General features: G+C 53.6%; 1 protein-coding gene across 1 annotated transcript; it reads left to right on the top strand.

The window, feature by feature from the left end:
• Positions 1-259: 259 nt before the first annotated feature.
• On the top strand, positions 260-11525 carry VCPKMT (valosin containing protein lysine methyltransferase; the record flags this gene model as incomplete). The annotated part of the gene is made up of 7 exons (XM_082000949.1): positions 260-471; positions 718-828; positions 1038-1110; positions 2060-2179; positions 3709-3813; positions 10401-10441; positions 11168-11525. The coding sequence occupies 7 exons, from the start codon at positions 260-262 to the stop codon at positions 11523-11525; spliced, it is 1020 nt and encodes a 339-aa protein (XP_081857075.1).
• Between the last annotated feature and the right edge of the window lie 279 nt (positions 11526-11804).

The following is an 11804-nucleotide window of genomic DNA, read 5'->3' as shown; positions in this document are numbered from 1 at the left end:
CTTAAGTCATATACTTAACAACTGTACAGGGGAGTTGGTCAGGGCGCGGTTCACGTGGAACAGCTGCCTAAGGGATTCGTGCTACCTCAGGGGAGAGGCTGGGGTCGAGGCGCAGCTGCCCGTGCGGCTGGAGGGACGGCGGCATCGCCACCCAGCGCCCCGCGGGCACCGCTGAGCCGAAGGAGCTAACAGCGGCCGCCATTTCCTCTCGCCGGGGCGGCCCCGGGAGGAGGGGCCGCGCCGCCTCAGTGCCGCGGCCATGGCGGGCTTCGTGCGGGAGCTAGAGCGGCGGGGCGGGCCGGCGCTGCGGCTGGAGCAGCGGGCGGCGGGCGGCGTGGGCTGCGTGGTGTGGGACGCCGCGCTGGTGCTCGCCAAGTTCCTGGAGACCGGCGCCTGTCCCCTCGCCCGCCGCGACGTCCTCGAGTTGGGCGCCGGCACCGGCGCCGTCGGCATCATGGCGGCTACGCTGGGGTGAGCGGCGCCGGCCGGCGGCTGCGGACGGCCGGGGCCGCTCCGCTCCCCGCCTGCCTGGGCGGGAGCGAAGCGGAAACAGCGCTGGCTACCTCTTTCTCCCGCCGCCCCTTATCCCCCTTTGTTGTATTATCTGCGTGAAATCTTTTTAATTCTCGCAAAACGCGTGTTTCGTGCCCGCGCGCTGAGGCGAGGGGCCGGGGGCTGGTGCCGCTGGGTTGGGCCGTAACCCCGTGTGTGTTACAGGGCAAACGTGACGGTCACCGACCTGGAGGAGCTGCAGGAGCTGTTGATGGTTAATATAGAGAACAACAAACATCTGGTCACAGGGTCAGTGCGAGCCAAGGTACTGAAATGGTTTGTATGATCCTTTACTGTTTCCCTTCGGCTTTAATGGGGCGTCTGGTCTTGCTTTGCTAAATTGCCAAGTGCACTTGGAAACACTGGAAGCTCGGTAGAAGGACATGATAGTTAGCTTGATGCTTGGTCCTTTCATAGTGTGTGTTGTATTATTGCTGAAGCTTGTTTTCACCTTTTTTTTTTTTTTTTTTTTTGCTTCCTTTTAGGGGTGAAGATGTAACAGAATTTCAGCCTCCCCCCGATTATATATTAATGGCTGATTGCATTTACTACGAGGAGGTAAATGAGAACTTTGCAAAACCCGTGTAGAAAGCTTCCTTGGGAAGGGCGTGGGTTTAACATGAGAAGTATTCAAATAAATACTGTGCTTGCGTCTTGGTCCCCATGGTTTAGAGGAATGTGTAGAATTGGGCTGGAAAAGGTATTTTTAACAGATTTGAGGCTATTTGAGATTCAACCAGGGACTTTTTTATGTTTAAAAAAACCTCAAACTTTGTATATTTGCGCTCCCCTCCCCGCTTTTTTTTTTTGCATTGGGAATGAAGTATGAAACAAAACATTGTGACTGATAGTTGTGCACTGGCAGATGCATTGGTGAGTGAAGTTTAATGGTGCCTTGTCTGCACCGTTTGGGTTCTCATCACACTTCCCTTGGAAAGGTAAAAGGAGAACTGCTCCAGCCAAGTGGTTGCTGTAGTCTGCCCCATCCCCTGAGCTGGAGCTCTGTAAGATGTGCACAGAGACTAACAGAAGTTGCAAGAAAAGAGAAGTGACCTGAAGAACCCTATGTCCCAGTGCCCTTTCCATGGTCTTACCAGCCCCTTGCATTGGCTCCCTGAATGTTGGTCCTGTTTCCATACGTAGTGGTCTGGAACTGGGCCGTATTCCAAGACTGGTTGAGAAAACTGTCACTTTTGAAATATGTCAAGAAATAGTCATTCTTGTGTGCTTTGAGGAAATGTCCGCTCAGCAGTGTGGGATGTTTTTGGCTTTGATGCTAGCTTAGTTTTGGTCAGTCTGTGAAAATCCTATGCAGTCTCACTTTCTCCTCTGCTTTCCAGCTTGCCCCCATGTTCTTTTTGTCCTAGATAAAGTACTAAAAATAACTCCCTGAAAAGCAAAACTGGAAACTTCTCTCTTGGGTGAAGACTTTCTGTAGTTAGAGGGTATTGTACCAGTAAAATGAACGTGAAGTCTAAGTGGGAAATACTTAACCTCTTTTGGGCAGTCATTAGAACCGTTACTGAAGACACTGAAGGACCTTACTGGCCCCGATACGTGCGTCTTGTGCTGTTACGAACAGAGGACTATGGGAAAGAATCCTGAAATTGAGAGAAAATACTTCGAGGTGAGTGTTTTTTAACATATGCCTTTTGAACGCTAGGAAAATAGCTTGGATACAGGAGGTCTTTGTATTGGATCAGCTGAACATCAACAGCAGTTGCTACACGTACAAATTCAGGTAGACTGCACAGCATAGAGTTTGTAGCAGGAGAGCACATTTGTCTTTAGTCAGGGCAGAAAATTTGGATGGTAACTCTTGAAATTATTGTCCAACTTATCAGTTGGATCCAGACTTTCTGGATGCTTACTGAGATTTCCTTCCCTCAAAAGGTTAACTAACCTTTCTTGCCTTACTAAGCTTAACTGTATTGATGCTTTTGATCCAGGCAGCCAGACTTGCACAGGCTGTTAAAAGCCTTGCTGGCTTGTGATACCTTCCAGATTTGAAAAAGAACCACTGTATGTGAGGCAATACCTGTCAAAATCAAAATAGAGTAATTTTTGTAGGAGCAAGTGAATTGCTGCCTCATTTCTGCAGTGGTCATCTTGATTTTACCAGAGGTTATTGGGAGGATTAAAAATTAGTCTGGTGAAAACATATTTTCTATTGGCATGTTCCACTGAAAGCAGAGGGAAAACTCGGGTAAAGTTTCCAGGAACTCAAGACTCTCCTAAGTGGTATAGCTGCTTTTGCAAAAATTTACCCTCTCTACTGAGAGAGCATTGATAGGTGATATAATTAAATAGTCCAGCTGTATCTTCTGTGTGGGTAAGGAAAAGGAACACAGGTAACAGCTGAATCCCCCCTGAGGCTGTGGGGTGACCGTCAGTGCGGGATTTAACTCTGCACCTGTCAAGTCTGCTGAAAAGCAGCCCTTGTGCAGGAGTATTGGATTATATGAAATAATAGCACTACAAAAAAGGGTAAGGGCAAAAATTCCAGGGTGATTTGTACGTGTTAATAAAAGCACCTCTTTGATAATTAGCCATGCCTCGAACTCTTGCGGGGACCTGACTGTGAGGAGGATTGCTATAACTGAGATCAGCTCTGATGAGGTGCCGCTCCCACAATAAACACAATAGGTGTAGGTGTTTCTGGATGATTTCTGCTTTCTCATAATTTATTTCCTTCCTTAGCTTGCCAGGGTTTAGCCAAGTTAATCTTCTGAGCACATTGCAGAGTCGATGCTTTTTTTCCCCTCTTCCCTCCAGTTGAGAGGGTTGGCAGACAGAGGCAGGTGCTGTGGTTTGGCTTAGTGCTTTGGAGATTGGAGGAAGCAAAATGTTTTGTCAACAGCTTTTAGATTTTTCTTAAATGTCGCGAGATGTCTGTAGCTTTGAATTGGCACTGGAGTAGTTAAAAATGAGGAAAGATTCCCCCCGCCCCGTGCTGCAACAGGGGGAAAATGTCTTGCACATTTGTAGAGGCCTTTAGTGGAATGGTCTGAGCATGGTGGTTCCAGCGTCCTAAGGCTTCTTGCTTTCGTGCAGTATATTGCGGGACCTTTTTAACTGAACGTGTCTCAATGCATGCTTAGTTCAGAAGGGCAGTCAGTGTCATTTGAATTGTTTTCTGTGTTGTCTGATAACCAGCTGCTTCAGATGGACTTTGAGCTGGAAAAAATTCCCCTGGATAAGCATGATGAGGAGTATCGCAGCGAAGACATTCATATCATGAATATCCGCAGGAAACAAACGGTAGGTTAATTCAACTGGCGCAGCGAACGCTGCCAGGAATTCACAGAGCTGCTGTTTACTTGGCATAGTGTGAACGTTCCAGGGGTGAAGCTCTAAACTGACTGTGAAATACCATTAGGGACCCTGTGAAGCTACAGGCCAGAACTGTACTTGTACAAAGGAGCTCCTTTGTCCTGAAACCCAGCGCTCTGCCAGGTGCCAGCCTTTGTCTTCAGCAGGACCATCCTTGAGCTGCATGCTGACTTTATCTTCTGCTTCCGCACTCTGTGGTGCAGTGGGATCTCAAAACCGGAGTTTTAAGGCACCGAAGTAATAAAAATAATATGCCCACTGCTGCTGCTCTGAGTACTGTGTGCTCTGCTGTACAGCCCTCTCCCCAAAACCGGTCTCTAGAGGTGGCGCTTAGTGGCTGTTGCGGTTGATTAGATCATTTTTTGGTTAATTGATGGGGCAGACAGTTATGCTTGAAGAAAGTCTTTTGCATATTGTGCTGACACAACATGTGGGTCCAATGCTTAAACAAAAACATATCACTTCAAAATCCGTACATTTTTTAAAATCTCTTCACAGAATTTTCCATCGTGAGATCTTTGACCACATTATCTGTCCTCTGGCAGCTGGTAGAGCTCCGGAGGAGAGGGAGAGGGTATAGAATAACACCACAGAGGGACTGTCTCCAGTGTGGTTTGTGACTCATCTGCAGAACGGCTTCTCGGCGGTGGACTTGGCATGAGGTGCCAGAAGAAGTGGGCTCGTTAGACTAGATCCACTGATAGCACCTTCCGAGCGGACAGATGTGAGCTCTTGGCATCTGCAGGCCAAGGCAGAGGAAGGCAGAAAACGGCAACAGAGCTTCACCCAGACCAGTGCTGGGTGCATGTTCTGGTACCTCTGCTGGGCAGCCGCTGGTTGGAGCAGCAGGTGGCTTGCCGGGTGCTCACAGAGCAGATCCGAAGACGCTGCACCGAAGGCTATGTGAGGAGAAAACTGCGAGCGGGGTCAATCACGCAGCCCAGGATAGCCAGTCAATAAAACTTTGGCACTTGAGATGGGTCTTGGATGGTGGGGTGTGGTTTCTTCAGCCTGCGGTTTGCGTGTCCCTCCAGTGTTGCAGAGGTCCTGGGAATCTTGTCATGGTAGGTACTTCACAGATAAAACATGCCAATGGTCCCTGCGCCTGCATGAAATTGTTCTTCCTTTTAATTGCACCTGCGCTTTTCTGGTGTAAGGATCTGCAACGTTGAAGTTTGACACCTTCAGACAACTCTGGTGAGCAGGTTCGTTATTGTTGTCGGTATTCCTCGCCGAGCTGCCTCTTGTTGTGCAGTGATGGCTTTGAGATTTAATTTCAAAGGAAATGTCTTCCGCTCTGTAGCGGAAGTGGCCGTGGCTGCCTGCGTCATCCCGCAGTCCCAAGTGCGTGCTTTGAAAGTAGGTCTGCTGCGACAGGGGTGCAGCTTGACGTGGATTATAATGGCCTGTTACAATTCCTGATGCTGCACACAGCATGAGTGGTCCCTACTTCAGAAACCTGAATATTTAAGCTAAATCTCCTGAATTTCTGAAAACCTTAGCTGTTGGTTTTGGGGGAGCCCTGTTCGCAGTCACGTGGGTGCTTTCGGGGACCTGCCCTGAGCTCAAGCTCCCTTTATCTCCAGTAAGAGCATTCCTTGCAAACTTCACGGTCCATAAAACGCTGCCCTGCCTCGCAAAGCACAACAGCCATGATTAGTGAATGCACAGCAAAGCGAGAATGTAATTTGTCGTAACCGCACACGTTACTTGGTAACTTGTCGTGAAAAGAACTCCTTAATTAACCAGTGGCCTGCAGGAAGATATTTACTGGCGTGTTTACGCCAGCGTGACTTCCCTGGTAGAAACTTGTTTGGAGCAGTTGTCCGAAGGTGTGCTGTAAGGATAGTGCAAGAGCTGTGCTGTTTTCTGATAGCATCTCCCTGCAGATGCAGCCTCTTCGCTGCCCACAGCCCCCCAGGGTGGGGGGAGCAGCGTTTCGCAGGGGTTTGGTGCCAACAGAATAATTATGTTTTATCTCTGGGGCATGGGATTTCAGCACTTCCTTTTATATACAGGCTCCGATCTCTCGCTCAGAAGCAAAAAGGAAGTCATGCTTTTCTCTTCCCCGCACACAGCTGCCAGCCGCTCCTCCGTGCCTTCAGCTTCAAGCCTGCAGGGCTCAAGCTGTGAACGTTGTCGGGCGAGAGGGGACCTTGGGTGGTGGGTCCGGGTCCCATCACCCCCCGCCCCATCTCCCCGTCACCGGCTGCACCCACTGCGAGGGGGGATGTAAAACCCGACCGCTTCTGCTGCCGCTGCTGGGCCTCTGTGGAGAGGAAACCGCCGCTAACCAGGGCAGCGGGGAGAGGAGGTCACGTGCGCGGCAGCTGCCGCCTCTCTGCGTCTTGTCCCTGGAGCCACCAGATAAAACGGCTGCTTTTTTGGGGGGGGGAAAGGGCTTTTGGAAAGGGGATGGGGATCTTTCTGCCGGGGCTGAGCTCTGTGGTGGCTGGGAGGGGTGGCTGTAGGGCAGGCGGCTGCCATGGTGTGGGGATTGCTGCTCGTAACTGGGGACGGGTGTGGGGCCCTCATGGTAAATGGGTTGTGAAAGAGATGCTGGTCCTGCAGCTTGCCGGCCTCACCCGTCCTGTTTGTCCCCTTGGCTTCTTGTCCCGGCTCTGTCCCCTTGGGGAGAGTGTGTCGGCACTGCTCCCATAAACGCGGGGTCTCCAGCGAGGTTCGGCCGCTGGGGCGCAGCAGGCGCTCCTGAGCACAACTCCTATCCCTGCCAACACCGTGCCAGCCCAAATCTGCCCCAGAGCTCATCCCTCCCTTGGCTCCAACGGGCGTGCAGCCACCTGCAAGCTGGCTGCTGCGGGAGCCGGCAGAGCCGAAGCTGTGGTGCCCGAGCTGGGTACCCATCCTCTGCGTCGTCTTGCCAAAATTTGATTACACCCTTGCAGGAGAAGAGCAGCAAACCGCCCTGTGCCACAACTGCGGGAGCTGGTTTAGTGCTGCCAGTCACAGGCGGAGACGTTTGGGAAACCGGGGCGTTTGCCGAGCGTCACGCTTAAATAATGGATAATTTTCTGCAATAATTTCAACACCAGCTCAAATGGGAAACGCGCTGTGTGGGTTGCGGGTGTGGCGGTCACAGGTGGTTTCCACGGGAGAGCCGTGATGCTCGTGTGCCGGGACGGCACGGCCTCGTGCTCGGGGGTCAGACCCCAGCCTTGGTGAGTGGCTCATTCCTGCCCGGTCCCTCCAGTAGCACCTGCGTCTCAGCGACACTGATGGCAGTGCCATCGTGCTGTGGTCCCGCCGGGGCTCTGCTGGGCTGCTTACTCTTTGCTATGGCAGCCGGCGTAGCTTTTCACTTCCACTTAGATGAACAGCGAGGGCGCCTGGATGCGGTCAGGGATGGAGCACAGCGTTTAATGCCAGCTCAGCACCAGCCACATAAATCGCTGATTGCTTCTTGTCACAATATTAGTCACGACACAGCTCAGAAACCTGCGGGACCTCAGGAGATTGACCCTTGACGCTCCGCGATTATTTTTTTCCTTTCCTAGAAAGAGCACAGAACACGGGGTAGCTGCCACGGAGTGCGCTGGCATCCGGATCCGGCCATCCGCGAGTGATTCCCATGCGTCCCCCAGTGCTGCCGCAGAGCCGCCCGGGACTGCGTGGGGCCAGGACCCTCCGCCTACGTGTCCCACAGGGCCAGTGGCTTCGCTTGGGAAGGTCTGTCCTCTGCAGCTGTAGAATCATTTTCTGTGGCATGTAATCCTGGACAAACGGATTTGCCTCTTCAAAACTGATACTTCTTGCCTGTGGCATTAAGAGGTAGTGTTAGAAAAGGCTTTTTATTATGGCGGATCTGCTCCTGCGGCCTGCAGTGGGTCCTCGGTAAGTGGGTAAATGGCTCATTTAGTTAAACTGTGTCTCTGGTTCATTTAGAGGGAGCAGATGCCCTGGAACCTGCGGCTGAGCTCTGCCGTTGTGCTATTTCCCGAGCCTCAGCCGAGGAGCTGCTGCAAACAGCAACGCCGAAACTCGCCCACTCGGCGATGGGAGATTGCATACGGGGGCTCCCCCCCCCAGCCACACTTGCCATCTGCCTCGTAGGTCCCCAAGAGGTGGGCTGTGCCCATCTGAAGGAGAGAACAAGCACAGGGTTCCTGTTTGCACGTGCCCTGCCTGGAAAAAAAACAACAAACCAACCCATAGCAATTTTGTCTGTTTTCTGCAAAAGGGCTGGGCAAGACTCCCTGGGCACTGTGGCAGGCGCGGCACCGGAGGGTGACCGTGATGCTGGCAAGGAGGACACAGACAGCAACTGCCAGCCTCGTTAGCGGCATTTCAAACCCCAGGCGTTTTGCCAGCCTGACCTGGGGCTGCTCGGCGGCGCAGGGACGGGGATGCTCCTTGGTGGCGGTAGCTGCTGAGTGGTGCCGATGCGGCTCCTCGACCCGGTGCGTGCTGCAGCCACGGTACCGCGAGCGTGCGGCAGGAGAAGAGGGTTTCATCAGCACCGTGTGCTTCCATGGCTGCCGGCATGCGGGATGCAGAGAGAAGAATTGCAGCCTTTGCCTCTTCCCCCAGCTCCCAAAACGGCGTCGGTTCAGTCTGCGGAGGGCTCGCTGCCAACATGGTGCCCTGTCATCCCCGGGGCGGGGAAGCCGTCAGACCTCCATCTCACAGTCCAGCAGCTACCTCCTTTCACATCCTGAAACTAAAAAAGAAAGTTTATTTTCTGCTGCTGAGCAAACCATGAGGTTTTTTGCAGCAAGGATGCTGGTGAGTGCCTGCTCCTACGCTGGTGGGCAACCGCAGCCGTGGTTTTCAGCTGTGAGTATGCGTGAGTGCTCCCAGCCCTGCAGAGTCACCCAGGACCTCGGCAGGGTGATGGTGCAGGTGATCCATGCTGGTGTCCCAGTTCAGTGGCCTCTTCCGAGGCTCCCCTTCTCCTCGCAGCCACCATCCCATGGGAGGGGGAAGGAAGGTGCCGGTGAGCGCAGAAAGTGGCGGATGCAATTCTGGCAAATGTTTTTTTGGCCTTCAGAGATACGTCTGGAGGATGCTTCCCACTGCCCCTTGGGATGGATGGCTGAGTCCACCCTGGGTTTGCCGTGAGAGGTTTCTCGTATTGCTGCGAGCTGAGAGACCCGTGTGCCTGAGGTTGCGCGGCCTGCCAGCAGCACCTCCATCTTCATGGCTGCAATTAATGTGTGCTGATTATTCCTGCCCTCGCGAGCTCCCATGTGGGACATGGGGGCAGCTGAGGGCTTGCTGGGGTGACTTGGAGCGGGTGGCGATACAGGGCTCCTGCTTTGGCTTGGTTATGTTTTTATTCCTCTTGCACTTCTGGGTTTGCTCTGCTGGTTTTGTTTTTAAAAAGGAAAAGACTGTGTAAAGGGAGAAGACAGCAGTGGGCGGGAGGGAGGTGGGGACGTCTTGGGGAAGCAGCCGGGCTGGAGACGGCTCTTGCCGAGCTGGGATGTGGTCCCTGGTGCCCTGCCAGCGCTGGCTGGGAAGTGTAGGCAGCTCCACGCTGGTGGCCGGTCTGGCTGCTGGCAGGACGGGGAGGACGCGTGGCATGGCTCTCCACGCGCGCCGCCATGAGTTCACCCGTTTCCTTCCTCTCACCGCAACCAGGCGGGCAAAAGCCACGTTTCTTCCGGCTGCTTCTGCGCCCTGCCCCGGAGGAGGTTTTGCTCATGGCGATGCAGCTCGGCGGCCTCGAGGCCCCATCCCGGCACGTCCCTGTCCCTGCTGAGCCCGCGCTTCCCATTGTGCCCGAAACTTCTGACTCATCGGTCTCGCTGCTCCGCTCCCCTGCAATCCCCGGCGTGTGGCCGGGGCAGCCGCCACCTCCCCGGCATTTCTCTTCCCCTCTGCAGCAGGGGGAATCAGCCGCTTCTGCTCCTGTTCTGACCGGCCGCCGGAGCCCGGCCCTCCTCCGGCTCAGCTTCAGCAGAACCCTGGCCCGAGGGCCTTGGCGTGGGGGGTTATTTCGCCTCTGGTTAGGACCTGTGCTGCCCTAAGGGGAAAAAAAAAAGTGCAGTTGTGTCCCTGATGGGGACAGCTATGACCCCAGGCTGGCTGCTCCCCGGCTCACCATATGCATCCTTGCCTGGATGCCGGGATCAGTTTTCATGCCCGAGATGATGCACAGACCCATTGCCAGCGCAGGGTCCGGGAGTCTGGTCTGAAGCCACGGAAGAAGTCGTTAGTGACGGTTTTCTGTGCGTGGTTGGGCAGCAGCTGCACGTTTTGCTCCCCTCGCACAGGCTGGCCGCATGGGCTCGACCCCACCCATGTGTGGTGGCCTCTGAGGGCTGGCGAGGCTGTGTGGAGGCAGCCTCCCCGGGGGTTCCCCCACCCTCAGTGAGGGCAGGATCCCACAAGAAGCTTTAAATAAAAATAAAACGGAGAAATAACCCAGCACGTGCTGCACTGAGCGTCGTCCCAAAATGAAAATCACCACTGCTGTGCCCGGTGGGGTGTCCTGGAGGGGCTTCAGGCCCTACCTCCTGTTGATGCCGGCTCATCCACCACTCCCCACCCAGGGCAGGTTACGATCTCACGAGCAAGATGCCATGAGGAAGAGGTAAATCTGCCAGCTGGATGTGCAGCAGGAAGGAAGGAGCTCTGAAAAGCCATGTTTGGGGAAGCACCGGGTGGAGGAGCCGCATTGGCACCACTCAGCAGCCACCGCCACCGAGGAGCATCCCCGTCCCTGCACACACATGCCCTGGGGCTGCTGCCACCTCCATCCCCATTCCTGTGCTCCCTAAACCCTCCTCGTGGTGATATCCATGGCGGAGAGCACGGCTCAGCTGTCCCCTGGCTGCTGCTTCACCATGCCAAGCATGTTCAGGTGCTAAGTCCAGCATGGCTGATTTTTGAGCAGTGTATCACTTTTTTGGGGAGTGGAGTGCAACTTTTTTGGGGAGTGCAACATTTTTGGGGAGAGTGCATCGCTTTTTTGGGATGTGCATCATTTTGGGGAGAGCAGCGTGGGTTCAGGGCTTGCTTCTGAGTCTGCTCAAAACAAGAAGAGAAGCGTAGCAGAGATGGAAAAGCTAACGAACACCCATTGAGAGCTACAAGGGCATTGCCAGGGTGTGCAGTTAGAAAAGCAGAAGCTCAGCTCGAATTGAAATTGGCCGGAGACATCAAAAAACTACAAGAAAAGGTTCTTCAGGTGCATAAACAACAAGCAGAAACAGAAGGAAAATATCAGCCCGCTCTTAAACAGGAGAGGTGAATTAGTCACCAACAGTGCTGAAAAGGCAAAGGGTCTCAACACTTTCTTCACCTCTGTCCTTACCAGCACTGTCGAGCCCCAGGCCTTGGGAACAAACGTCCAGGTTGATGCAAGCACAGACCCACCGTCAGTGATGGAAGAGTTGGAATGTGAGCCATTGCAGGAGCTTGACCCCTACAAATGGATGGGCCCTGATGTTATCCACCCGAGGGTGTTAAGAGAGCTGGCTGACATCATTATGAGGCCGCTCTCCATAATCTTTGAGAAGTTGTGGAGGTTGGGGGACATCTCAGAAGACTGGAAGAAGGCTAATGTCACGCCCATCTACAAGAAGGGCTTAAAGGAGGATCCAGGAAATTATAGGCCCATCAGTCTTGGGAAAGTTATGGAACGAATCTCCTGGGGGCTACCACAAGTCAAATGAAGCATGTTATTGGGAAAAGCCAGCACGGATCCACCAAGGACAAATGGTGCTTGAGAAACCTGGTCACCTTGTACGACAAAGTAACCTGCTCGGTTGATGTGGGGCAAGAGAGGTGGATGTTGGCTACCTGGCTTTCTCCAAGGCTTTCAGTACAGTTTCCTGCAGCCTCTTCCTAGAGAAACTGATGCCTTACGGTCTAGACACGGGGTCTGTGTGGTGGTGGGGAACTGGCTGACAGGCCGCACCAGGAGGGCGCTGGTAAATAGCTCCTTTTCAAAC

This window comes from Phaethon aethereus, assembly GCF_964289735.1.
Source record: "Phaethon aethereus genome assembly, chromosome: 5".
NCBI lineage: Eukaryota > Metazoa > Chordata > Aves > Phaethontiformes > Phaethontidae > Phaethon > Phaethon aethereus.
Note: the sequence above shows the minus strand (reverse complement) of the source record. Positions and strands in the feature narration are given on the sequence as shown.